This window comes from Panthera onca, chromosome B4 (assembly GCF_046562875.1).
Source record: "Panthera onca isolate mPanOnc1 chromosome B4, mPanOnc1 haplotype 2, whole genome shotgun sequence".
Lineage (NCBI taxonomy): Eukaryota > Metazoa > Chordata > Mammalia > Carnivora > Felidae > Panthera > Panthera onca.
Genome location: NC_138345.1, coordinates 47,940,461 through 47,964,992, shown reverse-complemented (window position 1 = coordinate 47,964,992; position 24,532 = coordinate 47,940,461). Strand labels below are relative to the sequence as shown.

General features: G+C 34.5%; 1 protein-coding gene across 5 annotated transcripts in view; it reads right to left on the bottom strand.

Moving 5' to 3' along the window:
- The window catches only part of ATF7IP (activating transcription factor 7 interacting protein), a 120,729-nt gene that overhangs the window by 35,702 nt on the left and 60,495 nt on the right, over nucleotides 1-24,532 (bottom strand). For all 5 annotated transcript variants that reach the window (XM_060658310.3, XM_060658309.2, XM_060658308.2 and 2 more), the window contains exons 4-6: nucleotides 23,647-23,792; nucleotides 22,184-22,321; nucleotides 4,969-5,034 (exon numbers count right to left, since the gene is read on the bottom strand). In XM_060658310.3, the coding sequence (XP_060514293.1) occupies nucleotides 4,969-5,034; nucleotides 22,184-22,321; nucleotides 23,647-23,792 (350 nt within the window). The remainder of the gene's footprint in view (nucleotides 1-4,968; nucleotides 5,035-22,183; nucleotides 22,322-23,646; nucleotides 23,793-24,532) is intronic.

Genomic DNA, 24,532 nt, shown 5'->3' with positions numbered 1-24,532 from the left:
GAATTCAGCAATGCAGCAGGATAAAAAAAAAAAAAGTCAAAATCAATCATATTTCTATATACTAACAACCAACAATCTGAGAAAGAAATTAAGAAAACAACCCCATTACAATATCATCAAAGAGAATAAAATATGTAGAAGTAAATTTAACCAAAAAGGCAAAAGACCTTTAATATGAAAACTACAAAACAGTGTTGATTAAAATAAAAGACACAAATGGAGACATCCCATGTTCATGGACTGGAACACTTAATATTGCTAAAATGTCCATACTACCCAAAGTGATCAAAAGTTTCCATGCAATGTCTATTAAAATCCAATGTCATTTTTTACAGATATAGAAAAAAGCATACTAAAATCTATATGAAATCTCAAGGGACCCTGAATTGCCAAAACAATCCTGGAACAGAAGAACAAAGTTGGAGCCTCCATACCTCTTGATTTCAAAACATGTTACAATGCTATAGTAATCAAAACAGTGTGGTACTGGCATAAAGACAGGCACATGGTCCAATAGACTAGAACAGACATCCCAGAAATAAACTCTTATGTATAAGGTCAAGGGATTTTCAACAAGGATGCCAAGGCTACACAATGGAGAAAAGACAGTCTTTCAATAAATGGTATGAAAACTCAATATTCAAATGCAAAAGAATGAAACAGAACCATTACACCACATATAAAAATTAATTCAAAATAAATCAAAGACCTAAATGGAAGACCAAAACTAAACATTTCTAGAAGAAAACACAGGGAGAAAGTTTTAGGACATCATATTTTGTGATGATTTCTTGGATATAACATCAAAAGCACAGGCAACAAAATAAAGCAAAACAAAGGAGGCTACATCAAACTTGAAAACTTATGCACATCAAAGGAAACAATCAACAGAGCAAAAATGTAACTTGCGGAACAGGAGAAAATAATTGCAAATAATATATCTGATGGAAGGGGTTAATAACCAGAATACATAAAGAAGTCCTACTACTTAATTAAAAAACAAGCAAGCTAATTAAAAAACAGGCAAAGGACCTGAACAATTCTCTACAGACATGCAAAATGGACTGCAAGCATATGAAAAGATGCTCAACATCACTAATTATTAGAGAAATGCAAATCAAAACCACAATGAAATGCCACCTCCCATCCATTAGAGGGCCATTATCACAAAACAGAAAATAACAAGTGTTGACAAGAATGTAGAGAAATTAGAACCTTGTTCCCTGCTGGTAAGAATGAAAAATAGGGTGGTCTCTTTTATTAAAAAGTTTTTTAATAAAAAGTCTCTTTTATTTTGAGGCTCCTCAAAAAACTAAAATCAAATTACTATTTTACTTTCCAGTAGATATCCAAAAGACTTGAAACCAGGATCTCAAAGAGGTATCTGCATACCAATGTTCATTGTAGCATTATTCACAAAAGAGCCAGGAGATGAAATCAGCCCAAATATCCATCAATAAATGAATGGATAAAGAAAATGTGGTGTATACTATATACAATAGAATATTATTCAACCTTTAAAAAGGAAATCTTGTCACATGCTACAATACAGATGAGCCAAAAAAACAAATACTATATATAATTTCACTTAAGAGGTATTTAGAGTAGTCAAATCATGGAAACAAAAAGTATCCAAGTGCTGAAGGGAGGGGAAACTGGAGTACTTGTTCTATGGTTTGGAGTTCCAGTTTTGCAAGAAGAAAAATGTCTAAAGACCTATTACACAATGATGTCATTAATATAGTTAACACTACTTAACTATGAAGTTAAAAATGATATATTTTATGTTATGTGTTTGTAGCACAATTAAAAAAAAAACAAAACATTTTTAAATAAAAAATTCAAACGTAGAATTTAGATTTAATCTAAAATTTTACTGAATCAATTACATCATTGATTTTCATAGATAAAGAATGAGAAATATCTTTACATTTCTTTTATAGTAAGAACTAGAAAGGATATAAATTAGAGATAGCAATTGTAAGGCAATAACACAGATTAGATTATAAATGTGGACTTAATAGTAAACTGCCTATGAGGGTTTTCTGCTTTTAAAACCTAAAATGGAAAATGTTTTAAGACAAACCTGCATGGTGGGGTTTGTTTTTAACTGGTTAATATCAGAGGACCAAGGAGCAAATCTAAATAGAAGAAAAGCATTTAAAGTATTATTGTTTATTTATTTTAATAAGGGCGAGAACTAAGTTCTAAACTTTCATTCTGTATCTCTCCTGTTTTCAAAATCTAGCATGACATAGATGTAAAATTATAGTGGATACCATAGTTAAAGAGAATTAGGACATGAAAGAACAAATTCTTGAGATTTCTAGAAATCGCTGTTGTTACAAGAAAATATTAACAAGAATAGGTAGAAAGATGTCCCAGTTTTGGCATATAAAACTGGCCTTACCCAAAAGCTAATTGAGGAAGGAACAAAATTTGAAAGTTTGAAGACCACCTCAATATTTTTATTCAAGTACCACATGCCCTAATTGTTCAAATTAACCTTTTCCAATCTTGAGGAATTATACAGTGTTTGTCATTTCCATTATACTTTTAGCTCTCCATAACAAACCTCTCAGGCACTGCAATATTTTCATTTTTATTCCTTAAAGTTTGTGACTGCCTAGAGCCTTTGAATAAATTAAACAAAAAGAACTAGAAAGTAGTTTTGAAGACAAACTCGACATACACAAACACTGGAAAAATATATAGTGGGCAGTATGCTGCGTAGTTCAGACATAAAAGGGAAAAAGTGGAAATTCACATTGTATAAAAAACAAAGGAAAAATTACAAAGCCCTTTGTTTGGTTCAAGAATAGCAAATAAAAAAGGTTAAAAAAGGGGTGCCTCAGTCAGTTAAGTGTCTGACTTCGGCTCAGGTCACAATTTCACAGTTCATGAGTTTGAGCCCCATGTCGGGCTCTGTGCCAACAGCTCAAATCCTGGAGTCTGCTTCCGATTCTGTGTCTCCCTCTCTCTCTGTCCCTCCCCTGCTCGTGCTCTCTCTCTCTTTCTCAAAAATAAACATTAAAAAAAATTGTTTTAAAGGCTAAAAAAAAGGTTTACATCAATTTTCTAATATAAGAAGACAAATAGTTCAATTTTTATATTATGACAAAAAAACAAAAGCTGAGAAAAGTGGAGTTTAGAATCTAAGAATTAATTATAATAATTAAAGAAGCTATAATAAAAAAAAAATCTTTGGGTACGGCCAATGGAGGGTTTGGTGGGATTAGTCTGTGTAGAACAAAGATGAAAACTATCAGTTGCTCAAGAGAAAAGAGCAACCAGAGCTTAAAAAGTTAGGTAAAAGGAATATAGAGATGAACAACCGATCTGTGGTTGCCAGGGGACAGGAGTGGGTAGGTATGGGAAATGAGATAGGTTGAAACTATAAAATGGCAGGATGAGGGAGTCCCTTCATGGTGACGGAACAGTTCTAGATCTTGACTGTGGTGGAGGTTACATAAATCTGTACGTGGGATCAATGTGTACATGCACACACACACACACACACACACACACACACACACAATGAATTCATGAAAAAACTGGTCTACATTTTGCAGAAATGATTAAGGTCTACAGACTACTTAACAGAATTGTACCAATATCTTGGTTTTGATATTGCACAACAGTTATTCAAGATTTCACCACTATGGGAAGCTATGTGAAAAGTTCACAGGAGTCTATGTAGTATTGCTACAACTGCTTGTTAATCTATAATTATTTCAAAATGGTTTTATTTAAAGTCAAGTAAAGAAGATATGAAATTAATGAAAACAGGAAAATCCTACAGTAATAATTACTACTGAAATAACTGTTATTGGCAATTGGTAAGTGCCAGACAATGTTGCTCTCATGACAAAGAAATGTAATGTACCATAATAGAAAAAGTCAAGAGGAAAATAAAGATATCAAACTGAAAACTATAATGCAATATACAAGTGCTATATTAAAAATTTGTATTACAGGAGTGCCTGGGTGGCTCAGTCAGTTAAGCATCTGACTCTTGATTTCGGCTCAAGTCATGATCTCACGGGTGCATGAGATTGGGCCCCGTGTCAGGCTCAGAGTTGACAGCATGGTGCCTGCTTAAGATTCCCTCTTTCCCTCTGTGTCCCTCCCTTACTCATGCTCTCTCTTCCTCTCTCAAAATAAATAAATAAATAAATAAATAAATAAATAAATAAATAAATAAATATTCTTTAAAAATATATGTATTACAGGGGCGCCTGTGTGGCTCGGTCGGTTGAGCATCCAACTTCGGCTCAGGTTATGATCTCACATTTCGTGGGTTCGAGCCCCGCATTGGGCTCTGTGCTGACAGCTCAGAGCCTGGAGCCTGCTTTGGATTCTGTGTCTCCTTCTCTCTCTGCCCCTCCCCCACTCATGCTCTGTCTCTCTCTCTCTCTCTCTCTCTCTCAAAAATAAATAAACAAAAAAAATTAAAAAAATATATATATATATGTATTACAGAATAACTAAGGAAACAACAAAAAGCAAAAGGTAGACTATACACTGGAGTTTTATGTTATGCTATGATCTTTGCACTTAACCACCTGAGGTAAAGCAAAGATGAGAAGGGGCCACTCCAGGCAATGGTACACTAACGCACCTTGGGGGAAATAAGAGACAAAAATAGGACCCTGGCAAGAATGTAAAAAGAAAGAAACATGAGAAGATAAATCCCAAAAACAAAATTTTAAAAATGAAACAAAACATAACTTCAGGAATACTATAAAATAGATTAATATAAGTGTTGATATATGAAAACAGTAATTGAGGATTACAAAAGGGTTAATATTAGCTTCAGAGTTGCAGCTTCTGAAAAAACATATAGGAAGTACAAAGTAGGAAAGCAAATTTCAGACCTGTAATAAAGGAAGAATTTCTTCCCAGCTCACGATTATCCAAGTACCACTTAGAGCTCAATATTAATTATACAAGAATAGAAATTCTTACTTCTTGTCTTTTCTTAAGATCTTCTTTGGCTGCTCCAAAGCGTTTGGTTAACCTTGCTATCTTGGCCTAAAAAAACCAAAAATGAAACCAAAATCAAGTAACATATGGTATCAGAAAGGAACTCATGCATACATAACAAGAAACCCAGAAATAAAAGGATTGTCAGAAGATAACCAACAGCAAAGAAAATAAGGCAAGCTGATTATAAAATACATTAATTGGAAAATACAGAAAATCATAATGAACACTAAAATGACCTTTGAACTTAATACCTAGAGGTAAACACTCTTGATTTTAGAACATTAGTTTTTTTTCCTCCTAGAACTCACAAACCAGTACATTTCTAAATATGTATAATTGTGGGGATTTTTTTTGCTGTTATGTTTTAATATGTTGTAACCACACAATTTTCTGAGAATTCTATATTAATACAACTATAAGTCATAAAATATCCAATGCCAATACTGCTTGTGGATATACACATAATATATTGAATCATTATTTATACACTCTATTTCCCAGTGGAAATGTTTCATGTTTCTCAATGTACTGTTATAGTCAAATAACAAGGCAATTAATAATTTTGTTCTTTCAGATTATTTCCTTGGGTAGTACTCACACAGGTGTAACTTCTGAGACAGAATAGCTCTTGTCTAAATAATTATTCTTATCTAAATGATAATTGATAACTAAATTATCTAATAATTATCAAATATCTAAATTTCTTTTTCAGAATGGCTTTGCTAATTTATACTTTCAATAGCAGTATATATGACTACTCATACATTATTCTGTGAAACACTTAATAGTGTTAATTTAAAATAACCTAACAAAAACGTTATCTTACTACTAACATTTCAATATAATTATTTTATTAATCACTTGCACTGCTTCTATAAAATGCCTGACCACATATTTTGCCCAAATACATATTCACAGAAAATTTAAGAAAACAAACAGAAAAGAAAAAACAGAAAAATACCTCAACACCACATGAATATTTTGTATTTAAGTCTTTTACTAAGGCATAGATGTGATACTCAACTGTTTTTGTTGCTGTTAACTGCTGCTGCCATCTTATGTTAAATATATTTTCAAGAAATTTAAACTAAACTTGAGTGTGTTCATGAGACCTGCCTAGGGAAGAATTCCTCCAGAAAATTTCTTTTATCCAATATAAACGTATCATAAAAAGAAAATGGTATTATTTACTTTTAAAGTTTCTTTCAGAAAGTAGTCACTTCTGAAGGAGACCGCAAATGTTACAAAGTATTTAAGTCCTTTGACAAGTCCTTTTAAGTCCTAGGCAATCAATCACATAGGACTCTGAAGACGAAGATTTCCTCATGACTTGAGTATTTATTTATGCATGTTTTTAACACCCAAAGACGTACAGCATAATTTTATATTCTTAATATGAATTTACCTTTCTGTGGCTAAAATATTTCAAGCAACTTGTTCAAGAAATATATATGGGAAAGTGTTTTCTGTCCCAATTTATGCAAGAATGTCTTTCATTCTTGCCTCTATCTGGTGGATATTCTGTAAATTGCATAATCTGTATGGTATTGTTATACTATTTTTACTTATACTAAAAGGTCATTTTGATATATATACGAGGTAATGTCTAGAAGGAATAAATACCAAAGTTAAAAGTAATTACTTCTAGAGGCTAGTATTGGCAGGCAGTGAGGGAGAGTGTAAAGATAAGGGCTTCACTTTCACATCATATACAGTACTTAATTACTTTTTAAAAAGAATTTTATCAGGGCACCTGAGTGGCTCAGTTGGTTAAGCACCCAACTCTTGATTTCAGTTCAGGTCATGATCGCATGGTTTATGAGACTGAGCCCCATGTCGGGCTCCATACTGACAGTGCAGAGCCTGCTTGGGATTCTCATTCTCTCTCTCTCTCTCTCTCTCTCTCTCTCTCTCTCTCTCTCTGCCACTCCCCCACCCCATCCTCTCAAAATAAATAAACGTTAAAAAAATAAAAAACAAATAAAAATAAAAAGAATTTTATCACTTAGAAAATTAAACTATTAGAGAAATAAAATCCAAATCTGGACACTGACTGACTGCCTCCAATTTAATGTTATAAAAAAGAAATCAAAGACCAGCCTTTTTGTTGTTATTTTCATTTAGGAAACTGTACAATTTTTTTGAACTATACTTCAAAATATCTGCCATAATGTGTCTAAGATTAGGACTCTTATCTTGGCAAGTACTGTGTGAGATTTTCAAAAAACTATATAAACAAGTCATTTTTTTAGTCCAGGAAAGTCATATTCTATTACTATATCTTTACTACTTTTGTTTCATTTTGCTCTTGGTCTCTTCCTTAGGTTTATCTATCATTTCTTGTATAATGGCATAAGGGTAGGTTTAAATATAAGTAACATAAATTGGTGAGATTCAGACATATTGACCCTTATTTTGCAAACGAGGCAAACTAGGGATCTCCTTGCTTATGCACCAAGGAAACTCTTAGGAAACAATTGAGAAAAGACTTAATCATGCATCAAGTCTGACTTGACAAATTATTAGCACCCAAAAAGGCTGGTGAATAAACGGACACATATACCCATTATTCAAAACCATCTCTTGGATTAGGCAACCACAGATTTACTTGTTGCAGGGGTGGGAAGGGGAACCAAAAGAAAAAGTGAAAAAGCTATTTTTAGTTAAAACTACTTAAAATGGCATTTTATAAATAATAACCAACGGAATATTATATTCCAAGGAGTGTTGATGGCTTTTCCATTTCTATAAAAAAAATCCACTTGAAATTTTGAGTATTCTGAATCTATACAATCAGTAATTTGAAAGGAATCAAGTCTTCATGTCTAGGAACATGGTAGAAACTCAAAGGTTTTCTTTTTCTATCCTTTCACTTCATAATGGTCTTAAAGTTCTTTTTTGGTTTATTCTTAAGCACTTATTTATTTTTAAATATCTACCATATATGAAATCTTTTTCTCCTATTTACTCTTTATTGATTGTTTTCCTATAGAAAAACTATTGGACTGTTTTTCTTCAACCAAGTAATTTCTAAATTTCCTACTTTTTCAATAGTTTGCCAAGTTAATTCTATCGAGTTCCCAATCATTACTTTTAATTTATTTTTCCTGTCATTATTTTATTGCCCAGACTGCCACCAAAACTCTATTTAGTAGTACAGATAATAGGCATCCCAACTTCAGTGGAAGTATTTCCACAATCCACTATTAAATATGATACTGGTTGTAATTTTAACAGAGTTCCTTATAATTTTAGGCATTCTACTTTCTTCTTAAATAAAATGGACTGCATAGGTATAAAGTTGTGTAGGGGCGCCTGGGTGGCTCAGTCGGTTAAGCAACCAACTTTGGCTCAGGTCATGATCTCACAGTTCATGGGTTTGAGCCCCATGTGCTGTGCTGTGCTGTGCTGACAGCTCAGAGCCTGGACCCTACTTCGGATTCTGTGTCTCCCTCTCTCTCAAAAATAAACATTAAAAAAACCTTTTTTTAAGTTGGGTATACTAATGTTCTCTTAATGTCCTCTGTGTATTTGTCTCATTTTTGAATCCTTATGCAGTTTATTTACACTCATCATTTATAGATCAAAAATTAACCTGCTTTTAAGTTGTCTCCAAGAATAAGCTTTTATCTTCATTGTTCAATATTCAAAATGGGTTAGGCTTTTTGCTATTTTATTAATTTATTAACTCATTCTTCCTTCTTGGGGTTTAGTTTTAATTGTTGTTTTTTCCTAGCATTGGACAGGAACATATAATATTCTTCTAATTTCCTTCTAATTTCCTGTTTAGTAGTAAAACTAATTTCCTGTTTAGTAGTAATGTGTGTAATTTCCTGTTTAGTAGTAATGTGTAAATGTCCCTTTGAATACTACTGTGGCTTTAACTTATAGGTTTTGATATTCAGTGCTTTAAGTACAGTTCTGATCTAAAGAGTGGAGAATTTCCATTTTTACTGCCTTTTAGCAATTCTCTGGAAATATGTTTTGGGAAGAGTTATGATCTGGGAGGGGTAGAAAAGCTAAATATTTGCTGACTATTTCTATTTTTATTACACAGTTGCTACTGAACCCACAGCAAATGACAAATATCTGCATTTTAAGACTCTCTTAGAAGTTACTATAGTTCTAATCTTGACAATGCATCAAAGTTATATAAATCTAAAAATCATACATCCTTTTACTTAAAAAATAATTAAATTCATGGAAATAACTGTTGAGATTTATACTACACAATCTGACATCCCTGAAAAAGTGAAAATACACAAAAGTTTTCCACAATTCAGAAAGCAACCAGTCCCTAAAGTAATATAGAAAATTATTACATAACTAATTCTCCAGATATTTTAGTGCTGAAATTTATTTTCAGCTCTTATAAAATATGTGTAGTACACAGAAAAGGAGGTAATCATTTTAAAACAGGCATTAATAAAAAGATGTGGACAAAAGTTGTATCACACAGCAAACAAGTATAAAGTCATAAAAAGAATTTTAAATAATCCCCATCTAGCCCATTTTAAAAATACATTAGAATGATGACTGATATAAAAATCAATAAAAATCTACTTTCCTGTATCTACAAAGAAATTTATACCTTAAAATCTTTAGCAGAAAAGAGAACTTCTTGAACTTTTCTCTAGAAGTAAAGTCTACATGACTTAATTCTATGCTTTCACCAAATTTTCCAATGTATAACAAATTTTTACACTATAGCAAAAGGATCATGAATCCCTCAAAAGTCTATTTTTTAATAACTGCTGCATTAAAACAACAGAGCACTAATATAAAAATTAGTAATTATATTTATTCCTTATAGCAAAATATCTAAACTCAATCAGATTATGTTTTCAAATGTGTTTTAACTTTTAATTTAATTTATCTTTTTAAATATTTATTTTTTGAGAGAAAGAGAATGAGAGCATGTGCACACAAGCGGGGGAGGCAGGGGAGGGGCAGAGGGGGGGTACAGAGGATCTGAAGAGAGCTCCATCCTGACAATAGAGAGCCTGATGCAGGGCTAGAACTCAGGAGCCCTGAGATCATGACCAGAGCTGAATTTGGATGCTCAACCAACTGAGCCACCCAGGCACACCTTAACTGTGAATTTTATAAAACTCAGTAAGATTTTGCCAAAGTGAGTCAGATATAATAAATGGATATATACATATGCAAATGAGAAAGATGCACTCATCAATTGCTATGGAATGAAATATAGAATATACATATACATGGTAGGATTTTCAAAAAGCTTATGGTCAGCTGTATATAAAAAAATAAATAATTGAGCAAAATATATAATTATTTGCTGAAGTAAGTGATATATAAGTTTTAAATACTAGAAAGTAATAATAATAAAAATATTGGAACAGAGTGACATCACCGAAAATAGCAGAGTAGGGAACTTCAGGGTGCAGTTCCTTCCCAAACTCAACTAATGAGCTGACAAACATTGTTAGAATCAACTTTTGCACAACTCTGGAATCTACTCAAAAACTTAGAACAGCCAGGGGAAGACTTAGGGAAGAATAAAGCTGTTGCTTTGCAGCAAGAGAGCACTGTGGTCTTTTAAATTTTCCATTCACCATTCCCCATACCCAGATCTGCAGCAGCTATGAAGATGACAGCCTGAACGTCTGATACAACCTGATAGTGCCACAGAAAGGGTATGGACCCTGCTGGAACTGGCAACTCCCTTAAGGACCAGCACAAAGGCTGGCCTCTGTTTCTCTCAACTCTGAGTAATACCCAAGGCTGGGGCACCATCCCAGACAGCTTTTCCCAAAAAGATTTAAAGGTACAGTTATTGGCATAGCAGCCTGGGGCAAAGGACACCAATATAGACAAGCCTTAAATAGAAAAGCCTAGGAAGGAAAAAGTTAGGAAAGGTGAAACACAGCAAAAATGGGACTTTAAAAGCTCATGCTCATATGGGGGAATTGAGAAGACCATGCAAATGCCCAGGAAAAAAAGCATGCTCAGAAATGGGCTGAAAAGACCCTAAGCTTTCACTTATGCAAACAGTAAGTGAAGGATAAAGCAAGTTATAAATGGCCTGGTTAAGCACTGAAGAAGTGCCCCAACACAAAGGCAATGTACAAAGATAGGGAAGGTATTTTTTTTCCCTTCTTGCTTTTTTCCTTTTTTCCTTTTTTATGCTCTAAGCATTTAAGGTAACTGTCCAAACATCACCTGACCACTAAGATCATGAAACACAGACTTCAGTAGCCACACACAACAAAGAACATATACTTTCAAAAAATAGTTTATAAGAGTCATCAAACCAATAAACAACAAACCACAACAAGCAGCATCTACAAACTCTGCGTAGTGGGAAAAAATCTGATTCCCAGAAATGCCACACTATAATATTTAAAAATTCAGTTCTCAACAAGAACGAAAAATTAGGAGGCATTCAAAGAAACAACAGAAAAAGAAAGTATGGGCCATTCACAGAAAGAAAATAATTAATGGAAAGATAATTCAGGTTATTGGACTTATTAGACAAAGACTTTAAATAAATGGTTTAAAATCTGTTCAAAGAACTAAAAGAAACATGGAACAAAGAACTTTAAGAAAACACATGAAAGCCAGGAAAACAATGTCTCTCCAAACAGAATATCAAAGACACAGAGACTGTGCAAAGAAAAGATACAGAGGAAAGGAGTTAAGATGGCAGAGTAGTAGGAGGATCTTGCCTTGTCCCTCAAACACAGCTAGATAATTTTCAAATGATACTGAACACCCAGGAAAACAACCTGAGGATTGAGAGAACAAATTGCAAAACTAGAGGGAGAATAGACGCCACATCATGGAAGGTAGGAGGGGTGGAGATGTGATTTGGGGGAGAAAAGAATCGCAAGTGCTACAGAGCAGACAGAGCCCTGATCACAGAGAGAGGAAAAAGAGAAAGAGAGAAGGTCAGGAGTAGGGGAAGAGAGAGAAGAGAGAGAGGAGAGAAAGGGAGAGAGGAAGAGAGAGGGAGAGAGAGGGAGAGAGAGGGAGAGAGGGAGAGAGGAAGAGAGAGGAAGAGAGAGGAAGAGAGAGGGAGAGAGAGGGAGAGAGAGGGAGAGAGAGGGAGAGAGAGGGAGAGAGGGGGAGAGGGAGAGAGAGAGATAAAGTAGCATGCAGGGGATTACAAAAGAAAAACACTTCCCCAAAACTACTGACAGGGAAAACGAGTCAGAGCTGATTATCTCAAGTTTTTTACAAGCAGTGAAGCTGGAAGTCTGAAGTTTAGTTCATGCCATCACCAAAGTCGAGCCTGGTAGGCTTAGTGATGCTCCTATGGAGAAAGAGGGCAGAGGCCTCAGTTTGGACAGCGAGCTCTAAGGATCCTGTGTCATGCTAGAAGAGACAGCTCCCCTTCCTTGCATGGCATTTGAGAGCATCACTGCCTCTAAGGGGACAAAGAGCTGGCGGGTGCTGTTGGGCTCTTTGGTTCATTGGCATACGAGCAGAGACACCTTCTGAGGGCAGCTAACCTGGATGCAGGCTTTTTACTATGCTTTACCATTTATAAAATCCAAGCCCCTACATAGTCATGCAACTATCCTTCTGGAACAAATGTGTGAGCCACAGTGAACTGAAAACCTCCCCAGAGGATCAGTGCAGGTCCGGGCCTGTGCAGGGTCCCTAAAATTTGGAATTTAGAAACCCAGTCAGGCACCTGAGATAAATAAAACAAAGGAGCACTGCGCTGCCAGTGGCTCAGACACAGGTTGAAGGCATGGATCGGATGGAAGCTGAGGGCACAAGGGGGTAAACTGTTTACTCTTCTGTAAGGGCATGCTGAACACTGGCCAGCATACACTCCCCTCTCCAGGGAACAGAGTGGTCTGATGCCATTTTTCACCCCTCCCATCAGCATGGAGAGACTTCAGCAAGTAGTACAGTACACATGACAAGGGCTTGAGCCATTTACATTACGCCCCACACCCCTGCACTGTACAGGTGCCTTTTTTCACTAGGGCAAGTGTGATTAAGAGCCAGAGCAATACTGGCTCCTCCCACAGAAGACCAGCACAAATCACCCCACATGCACCAGGTCTAATGATCATAAATTGCTGCAAAGTGCCAGCTCTAGGGGAAATAGGACAAAGCACAGGCTTTCTTACCACATAAAAGACAGAGACCAAGGTAAGATGCTAAAATGGGGGAATGCATCCCAAAAGAAAGAACAGGAAGAGGTCACAACCAAGGAGCTAATCGAAATAGATATAAGTAATATGACAGAACCAGAATTTAACACAACGACCATAAGAATAATAGCTGGGCTTGAGAAAAGCATAGAAAAAACAGACACACCTTTACTACAGCAATAAAAAAAATGCTAAAAACTAGTGAGGCTGACATAAAAAATGCTATAACCAAGATGCAAAATGACTGGATGTAATTAACACAGGAATGGAAGTAGCAGAAGAAAAAAATAAGTGATATAGAAGATAAAATTATGGAAAATAATGAAGCTGAAAGGAAGAGGGAAAGAAAAGTATTGGATCACAAATGTAGACTTAGGAACTCAACAACTCCATGAAACATAATAACATTCATATCACAGGAGTCCCAGAAGAAGAAGAAAGACAAAAGGAGGAGAAGGTTTACTTGAGCAAATGACAGCTGAAAACTTCCTTAATCAGGGTAAGGAAACCGGCATCCAAATCCAGGAGGCACAGAGAATTCCTATCAAAATCAATAAAAGCTGGCCAACACGAAGCTGTATCATAGCAAAATTTGCAAAACACAGACTTAAGGAAAGAATCCTGAAAGCAGTAATGGAAAAGAAATTCCTAACCTAAAGGAAAGACAGGTCAAGTTAGCAGAGGATCTCTCCAGAGAAACTTGGCAGGCCAGAAGAGAGTGGCACGATATATCAATGTGCTTAGTGAGAAAAATATGCAGCCAAAAATACTTTATCTAGCAAGGCTGTCATTCAGAGTAGGAGAAATAAGGAGTTACCCAGACAAACACAAACTAAAGCAGTTTGTGACCACTAAACCAACCCTACGAGAAATATTAAAGGGGACTCTGAGTGGGAAAGAAAGACCAAAAGCAACAAACACTAGAAAGGAATAGAGAAAATCTCCAGAAACGACAACTTTTCAGGTAATACAATCACATGAAATTCTTTTCTGTCAATAATCACTCTGAATGTAAATGGACTAAATGCTCCAATCAAAAGACATAGGGTATCAGAATGGAATAAAAAGAGAAGACCTATACATATGCTGCCTACATGAGATTCATTTTAGACCTGAAGACACGTCCAAATAGAAAGGGGATGGGGGCACCTGGGTGGCTCAACTGGCTGAGCATCTGACTTCAGCTCAGGTCATGATCTCGCGGTTCGTGACTTCGAGTCCTGCGTCAGGCTCTGTGCTGGCAGCTCGGAGCCTGGAGCCTGCTTCGGACTCTGTGTCTCCCTCTCTCTCTGCCCCTCCCCTGCTCACACTCTGTCTATCCCTCTGTCTCAAAAATAAATAAACATTAAAAAAAAAAAAAAAGGTTTTAAGAAAGGGGTTGGAAAACCATCTATCATGCTAAATAGACATCAAAAGAAAGCCAGAGTAGCCATACGATTATCAGACTAACTAGATTTTAAACCAAATACTGTAACAAGACATGAAGAAAGGCACTATATCATTATAAAGGGGTCTATCCAAAAAGATCTAACAACTGTAAATATTTATGCCTTCAACTTTGAAACACCCAAATATATAAATCAATTAATAACAAACATAAAGAAAATCATTGATAACAATGATAGGTGACTTTAACACCCCAATAACAGCAATGAACAGAACATCTAAGTAAATAATCAACAAGAAAACAATGGTTTTGAATGATACACTGGACCAGATGGACTTAACAGATATATTCAGAGCATTTCATCCTAAAGCAGCAGAAAACATATTCTTTACAAGCGCACATGGAACAGACTCCAGAACTGATCACATACTGGGTCACAAATCAGGCCTCAACAAGTACAAAAAGACTGAGATCATACAATGCATATTTTCAGACTATAACACTATGAAACTTGAAGTCAACCACAAGAAAAAATTTGGAAACACCACAAAGATATGGAAGTTAAAGAACATTCTACTAAAGTATGAATGGGTTACCAGGAAATTAAAGAAGGAAAACAAAATATATGGAAGCAAATGAAAACACAGCACTCCAGAACCTTTTGGAATGCAGCAAAAGTAGACATAAGAGGAAGTACACGGCAATACACGTCTACCTCAAAAAATAAGAAAAGTCTCAAATACACAACCTAACCTTACACCTAAAGGAGCTAGAAAAGGAACAGCAAATAAAGCCTAAAGCCAGCAGAAGAAGGGAACTAATAAGTGTTAGAGTATAAATAATTTATAGGGAAACAAACAAACAAACAAACAAAACAGTAGAACAGATCAACAAAACTAAGAGCTGGTTCTTTGAAAGAATTAATAAAATTGTTAAACCCCTAAGCCAGACTTATCAAAAAAAAAAAAAAAAAAAAAGAGAGAGAGAGAGAGACAGAGAGAGAGAGATGGAGAGAGAAAGGACCCAAATAAATAAAATCACAAATGAAAGAGGAGAGATCACAACCAACAACCCAGAAATACAATTATAAGATAATTTTATGAAAAATTATATGCCAACAAACTGGGCAATCTGGAAGAAATAGATAAAACTCACAAACTACCAAAACTAAAACCTGAAGAAATAGAAAATTTGAACAGACCTATAACCAGCAAAGAAATTAAATCAGTAATCAAATTGGCTATTCTTCTCAAACTGTTCCAAAAATAGAAATGGAAGGAAATTTTCAAACTCATTCTACAAAGCCAGCATTACCTTGATTCCAAAACCAGACAAAGACCCCACTGAAAAACTATAGGCAATATTCCTCACAAATATGGATGCAAAAATTCTCAATAAGATACTAACAAATTGAATCCAACAGTACATTAAAAGAATTATTCACCACAATCAAGTGGGATTTATTCCTGGACTACAAAAGGGTGGTCCAATATTTGCAAATCAATCAATGTGAGATACCACATTAAGAAAGGATAAGAACCATATGATCCTGTCAATAGATGCAGAAAAAGCATTTGATAAAGTACAGCATCCGTTCTTAATAAAAACCCTCAACAAAGCAGAGATAGAGGGAACATAGCCTCAACATCATAAAGGCCATATACAAAAGACCCACAGCTAATAGCATCCTTGATGGGGAAAAGCTGACAGCTTTTAGGGATAAGGAATACCACAGGGGTGTTGATTGTCACCACAGTTATTTAATATAGTACTGGAAATCCTAGCCTTAGCAATCAGACAACAAAAAGAAATAAAGGACATCTAAATTGACAAGGAAGAAGTCCAACTTCCACTATTTATAGATGACCTGATACTCTATGTAGAAAACCCAAAAGATTCCACCAAAAAATTGCTAGAACTGATACACGAATTCAGCAAAATCACAGGATATAAAATCACTGTACAGAAATCTGTTGCATTTCCATACGCCAATAATGAAGCAGCAGAAAAAGAAATCCAGGAGTCGATCCCATTTACAACTGCACCAAAAACAATAAGATACCTAGGAATAAACCTAACTAAAGAGGTAAAACATCTGTACTCTGAAAACTGTAGAACACTTATGAAAGAAATTGAAAGGGACACAAAGAAATGAGAAAACATTCCATGCTCATGGATTAGAAGAACAAACATTGTTAAAATGTCTATACTACCCAAAGCAATCTACACATTTAATGCAAACCCTATCAAAGTACCACCAGCATTTTTCAAAGAACTAGAACAAATAATCCTAAAATTTGCTTGGAACCAAAAAAGACCTTGAAGAGCTAAAGAAACCTTGAAAAAGACAAGCAAACTGAAGGTATCACAATTCCAAACTTCAAGCTATATTGCAAAGCTGTAGTCATCAATACAGGATGGTACTGGCACAAAAACAGACACAAAGATCAATGGAATAAAACAGAAAACCCAGAAATGGACCCACAACTATATATGGCCAACTAATATTTGACAAAGCAGGAAAGAATATCCAATGGAAAAGTGTCTCTTCACCAAATGGTGTTGGGGGTGCCTGGGTGGCTCAGTTGGTTAAATGTCTGACTCTTACTCTCAGCTCAGGTCATGATGTCACAGTTTGTGAGACTGAGCCCTGCAATGGGCTCTACGCTGGCAGTGCAGAACCTGTTTGGGATTCTGTCTCTCCCTCTCTCTGCCCCTTCCTGTTCACTTTCTGTCTCTCAAAATAAGTAAATAAACTTAAAAAAAAAAAATGGTGTTGGGAAAACTGGACCACTTTCTTATACCATAAAACAAAAATTCAAAATGGATGAAAGACCAGAGTTTGAGAAAGGAAACCATCAAAATCCTAGAGGAGAAAGAACACAGGAAGAAAACCATCAAAATCCTAGATGAGAAAGAACACAGGAAGCAACCTCTTTGACCTGGGCCAGAATAATTTCTTACTAGACATGTCTCAGGACACAAGGGAAAGAAAAACAAACATGAGCTATTGGAACTTCATCAAGAAAAATCCTTTTGCACAGTGAAGGGAACAATCCACAAAACTGAAAGGCAGCCTATGAAATAGGAGAAGATATTTGCAAATGACATATCTGATAAAGGATTAGTATCCAAAAATCTATAAAGAACTTATCAAACTCCATACCCAAAAAACAAATAATCCTAGTAAGAAATGGGCAGAAGGCATTAATAGACATTTTTCCAAAGAAGACATTCAGATGGCCAACAGACACATGAAAAGATGCTCAACATCACTCATCATCAGGGAAATACAAATCAAAACCAGGATGAGATACCACCTCACACTTGTCAGAATGGCTAAAATTAGCAACACACAAAACAAGAGATGTTGACAAGGGTGTAGAGAAAGGGGAAAACTTCTTAACTGTTGGTGGGAATGCAAACTGGGGCAGCTACTCTGAAAAGAGTATGGAGGTTCCTCAGAGTTAAAAATAGAAATACCTATGACCCAGCAATTGCACTAGTAGGTATTTACCCAAAGGATACAAATGTACTAATTTGAAGAGGCACATGCACCCCAATGTTTATACCAGCATTATCAACAATAGCCAAATTATAGAAAAAGCCCAAACCTCCATCAACTGATGAATGGATATGGAAGATTTGGTGTGTATATACAATGGAATATTACTCAGCCATCAAAATGACTGAAATCTTGCCATTTGCCATGACATGGACAGAGCTAGAGTGTATTATACTAAGTGAAATAAGTCAGAGAAAGACAAATACCATATGATTTCACTCGTGTGGAACTGAAGATATAAAATGATGAACACACAGGGAAAAGGGAAAAAAAAGAGAGGCAAACCATAAGAGACTCTTAACTATAGAGAACAAACTAAGGATTGCTGGAGGGGAGGTGGGTAGGGCAGGGGATGGGCTAAATGGCCTATGGGTATTATGGAGGGCACTTATGTTGAGCAATGGGTGTTATATGTTAAGTGATGAATCACTAAACTTTACTCCAGAAACCAGTATTATACTATATGTTAATTAACTGGAATTTAAATAAAAATTTGAAAATAAGTAAATAAATAAGGGGCGCCTGGGTGGCTCAATCAGTTAAACATCTGACTCCTGATCTCAACTCAGGTCTTGATCTCCGGGTCATGATTTCATGCCCCGGGATGTGCATAAAGCCCACTTAAAAAAAAAAATTATATATATATATAATTAAATAGATATATAAAAAATTATATATGTGTATATATACATTATATATATAATGTATATATACATACACACACACATAAATATATATATAAAATAAACTCTTCTTACTACTAAAAAAAAACATATAAAAATTGTGCAGCAGAAAGTATGATAATTGAAATAAAAAATTCAGCAGCAAGGGTTAAGAGCAATGGTAGACTATTAGTAGTTAAGTTTTCAGGGAGTCAAATGTTACACATGGATTTTCAACTGCACCAAGGGAGGGGCCAGCACTCCAACCTCTGTGTTGTTCAAGGGTCAAGCATTTATATACTACACACTCATTATGTATATGTATATGTATATGTATGTGTGTGTGTGTGTGTGTGTGTGTGTATTTTAGCTTTTTCCTTAAGTGATTATTCTAGAGATTACATTTAACATCTTGAATACTTACTTATTTTCAGTGTATACAAACACTTTCAATAGCATACAAATATAATTAAATATTACTTAGCCCAAAAGAATGCAGTACTGAAATACATGTTACATTGTATATGAACTTCAAAAACATTTTGAATGAGGCCAAACACAAAAAGTTACATATTGTATGATTCTGTTCATATGAAATATGCAGAATAATCAATTAGACAAATCAATAAGACAGAAATCACAGTAGTGGTTGCCAAGAAGTAGGGGGAAGGAAAACGAGGAGTGACTGTTTAATGGACACATTTTCTTCTGAGTTGATGAAAATGTTTCTAACTAGATAGAGATGACAGTCACACAACAATGTGAATATACTAATACCACTGAATTGTAGACCAAAACAGTTATTTTATTATCTGAATTTTATTTCCATAAAAAACTAAATATCAGAACAACACAGAAACAGGTACTAATTTAAGCTCAGTAAAATTTAAGTAAATGGCATGGCTAAGGACAGATCATTAAAGGTAAGTGAGTGGGAGAAACAATATGAAGTTGAAAGCCTAAAATAAAAATACTATGAACACTGATAAACTGTAGGACAATGAAACAACTGGTAGGTATTAGGAAAAGTGGATCAAAAACTAAGAGATCCAAATATTAAAATCAAAATATGAATAGTAGCACTCAACTGAGGAACCTGGACTATATGGAGGTGAATGAGACAAACAGTATTTTAGAAAGATGAGTACAGCAGTTGGGAAGTTCAGCAAGGACTTAGTAAGTAGGACCAGAGTAATCATGTAAAAGGTTGTTGCTATAATCAGGGAATTATAAAAAGAAAACACATTTACAGTATTATACATATATTTATTGAAAAAAAAATCCACATAGAAGTGGATGTGCACCTTGTGGAAAGTGAGAAGAAACAAGATAGGCTTTAAAAAAAATTTTTTTTTTAATGTTTACTTATTTATTTATTTAGAGAGAGAGAGTATGAGCAGGGGAGGGGCAGACAGAGAGATACTAAAAGAGAGAATCTAAAGCAAGCTCTGGTGCCACCAGCACAGAGCCAGATGCGGGGCTCAAACCCACGAACTGTGAGAACATGACCTGAGCTGAAGCCAAGATTCGTACACTCAACTGACTGGGACACCCAAGCACCCCAGAGATAGATATTAATAAGAAATTAAAAAGTTATAATTTGATAACCCACTGTATATGTGAAATGACTGAGAGATCTATTTCTAAGAACTCAAAAACTATCAATTGGAAGGAAAATGGAAAGATATTCTTGGAAAATTTTTCTAAGAATTCAAGAATTACAAATAAAAGGAACAATGGGAAGTGGATTTATTTGTGGAAGAAAGCTTGGTTTGGTGTTGAAAAACTTCAGATTCTGCGGCTACCAAGAAACACCAAGTGCAAAGGTATATTAAATATTAAGAGATCTGGACTTGCATATTACATGAGAATATGAGAGTCAAAATCTCATGTTCTAAAAACACAAAATGAGAAACAATGAAATCACTTTTTAAAATCTTCAAACATTTTAAAGTTCTAATTGAAAATTCTCAACAGTATTAGTAAAATAAAGTTTAGTAATTAAACAACACTACTACTATTAGAAAGACCTGCTAAAGGAAGAAAGAGGACTAGTGTTGTTCTAAATTACAAAATTACTACAAAGATCTTATTTTAAAAAAGTCTAACTTCAAAAAAAATTAACAATATAAAACCAAGAAAAAGAACTTTTAGGCTGAGAAATATAAACATAAATTCTAGTCACTTTTGGATGCAATTTATAACTAGAAAACAGTCACTTTTCATGGACCACTTTGCCGTCATTTGTTTGCTTGTTTTTAATGTTTATTTCTTTGTTTTTGAGAGAGAGAAAAGAGAGCACACACATAGGGAAGGGGCAGAGAGAGGAAGAGAATCTCAAGCAGGTTCTGTGTCCCCAGCATGGGGACCAAGCCCATGAACCTAGAGATCATGACCTGAGCCGAAATCATGAGTCAGACACTTACATGACTGAGCCCCCCAGGCGCCCACCTCATTTGTACAATAAACCTCTGTAAGTGGTTTGCAAACTCATCATCTATAGACTATGCTCCAATTTCAGAAAAGCCTAATAGAAACCATACATTTACCTACGACAGAATGAATGTACTGATAAAAATTTCCAATTTCTTAGTTTTGGAATAAAATGAATTACTACAGCATGTTATCATGTGTTCAATTCAGTCAATTAGAAGCTCTGGCACTGCATGTTAATATATAGTTATATTTAATAAAAAACGAAGTAGCAATTATTAACAAACATAAATTAACTAACATCTTTATAACATATGATCTGTGGGAGGAAGTGGATTAATATAAACAGAATCACTTACAATAAATATTATTTGGTACTTACGCCATGCTAGATACTACCAGCCTTTCTTCAGTGACTAAAAAATATTTAAAAACCACTAAGATAGGTTTGAAGCTCTATTTTGGGTTGAACTGTGTATATGTGCCTCAGAAGTTCATACATTGAAGTCTGAACGCCCAAGTATCTCATAATGTGACTCAATTTGGAAATATGGTCTTTAAAAAGGTTATTAGTTAAGATAAGGTCATACTGGGGTAGGGTGGGCCCCAATCCAAAACAACTGGTTTCTTTGTAAAAAGGGGAAATTTGGGCACACACAGGTAAACTGCAATGTGAAGACAAAGCCAGCGATCAGGATGAAGCTTCTACAAAGCAAGGATGCCAAAGACTGTCAGTAAACCATCAGAAGCTAGAGGAGACACATGGAAGAGATTCTCTCTTACAGACCTCAAATAGAACCAATTCTTCCAACACCTTGATCATAGACTTTTAACCTCCAGAACTATGAGACAATACATTTGTTGCTTAAGCCACCAGTTTATGGTACTTTTTTATGGCAGCCTTAGCAAACTAATGGAGACTACTTTTACTTCTAATATTTGGAAAATGTGCCCTCAAAAATAAGTTACAAAAATAATGACACGAGTATACAATTCAAGTCAGTATACAAACCTGTAGTTCAGTAATAACTGTTTTATGTCTCTTGTTGCATTCAATCTTTTCCACTCGTGTTTTCAATTCTGCCAAAGTCTTATCAAATACAGCACACTGTAGCGCACACAATTTTTCTTCTAGCAACCACTGTACAACCTAAAGAGATACACATTTCTTTGTTACAGCAAAGAAGGCATTTCAGCAAGCAGCAAACTGTACATATTCTTATGTACTAATAAGACGGTACTGATGGTATTGATTAGTTTAATGAAAAACATGCTGGCATTCATGACACAATGTCATCTGCTGAAAGCCTGCACTTCTACAGATGTAATATCTGCTATGATACAATTATACTAAAAATAGAAAATTTCGAGAGAGTGAAATTTTATAAATAAGTTTAAACTGAAGTTTTAATATTTATTTCTTGTATCTTCTACTGTGATTCAAAGGAAATCAATTAAAGGAAAGGACCAGTTTTTAAAATTTCTAATCTGTTGCAGATGATATTTTTTGAGACAGTAAGAACGTCACTGCACTATGAAATTTCTATAAAATATTTCTGAATGCCTACTCACAATTTACATATTTATCTTATTTTGGATCCATAACAAATAGAATAATACATAGTGCATGTCCACGGTCCATACTTGAGTAATACTGTTGCAAAGGAGTAAACTCTCAGTACACAGAAGTTTCAAATAGAAGTTTCAAAATTCTTTCACATGCCTATCTTCATATTTGTAACAACGCTATAAAAAAGACTAAGTAAGCATTATTAGTTCCATATGACAAATTTAAAAGTTGGAAGGAAAAAAAAGCTACTTTTTATTGCCTCACTATTCTTTTTTCAATGTGTATATTTATACTATATCTTAATGGAAGGACATTAGCCTAAAACCTAGATTAGTTATAATTTCATCATTAAATTTACAAGACCTTAAAAAATTAATTTCAGCTGAGTTTCATATTCTTCTTTAAAAGGCAGTTTTCATACATATCTGTTAACACATTTTGAAAAATATATCAAATGCTATGTATTTTCAGTATTTCTAACTCTAGCTTCATAGATTTGGCTGACGTTTCCTAAGTCCACATTTTAAATACTCCCTTTCCCTAGTCATTCTAAAGCTCTGTCCCTATCATTTTTAATACTAAGCCTAAAGTACATAACAAAGACTTACAATATAGGAACTTACAACCATGAAACCAGCTTGTAACAAAGATTAAAATGTTAACATATAAGACTCTAATATTTCCACTAGAATAAAGTTCAATATAGAAGAAAAAATAAAATCTTAAAAAAGAATCAGAAAGTTTTTTAAATTATTGAGAATAATAAGCTCAACTATTTTTGTCAAGTTCTCTCTATGAAAAACCCAAATATACCAGTAAAATACAGAATAATGTCAAAAACCTAATAGAATAAAAATAGTCATGTTTTTTATTTAATACGGTTTTTGATTTATAATCTGTAACACCTTTTGTAGCTTCTGGTTAATATCTCCCTTGGCTGTAATCTTCACTTGAAATTCTGCCTCATACTCTTCTTCCATGTATCGACGACGTTTGGACTGTACATTGTCCATGTCCTCTGACTTAGAACGCTTTCTTCTGGAAAATTCACCTGAGAACAAAAAGCATAATGATTAATCAGGTTTTTATTATAGACCTTAATGCCTCTTCTCCACTCTCAGCAAAGTATTATTCCTACCTATCACAACAATACCATTCTCAATCAGTTATTTTATGAATTGTTTTTGAGATTAGAAAAGTGTGGTAAGGGCACCTCGTGGCTAAGTCAGTTAAGCATCTGACTCTTGATTTTGGCTCAGGTCATGATCTCACTGTTCTTGAGATCTGCCCCTCTCTGCCCCTCTCCAGCTTGCGCACATTCTCTCTCTCTTTCTCAAAATAAATACACTTAAAAAAAAAAAGTGAGTAGGTAGCTTCTTTGCTCTGAGCTTCAAATGATTTTCAATATACTAAACAAGAACTTCTTAAAGGCTGAGCAATGTACAATATAAACATAAATATTCTTTCCTTGAGAATCACCTAAAATATGAATATGATATGATATGAGAAATCAGCTCATATTCATTCCCTTTCCTAAACTTTATAGTGCACATGAATCCTTTGACAAAATATATTATTCATTCTCATGTCACAGGTTTCTAACAACTGCATAGCTTTAATTATTTAATTCTTCCTTTTCAGTATATTTTTTTCTCAGTAAATTTAGAAAAAAATTCTTAATCATTAGCTTTAGAAAAATAACATAAGAATATTCTTAATATATTCTAATGAATGTCAAATAAATAAAAATAAAGTCAATGTCATTATAGAAGTCAATTTGGTAAAGATATT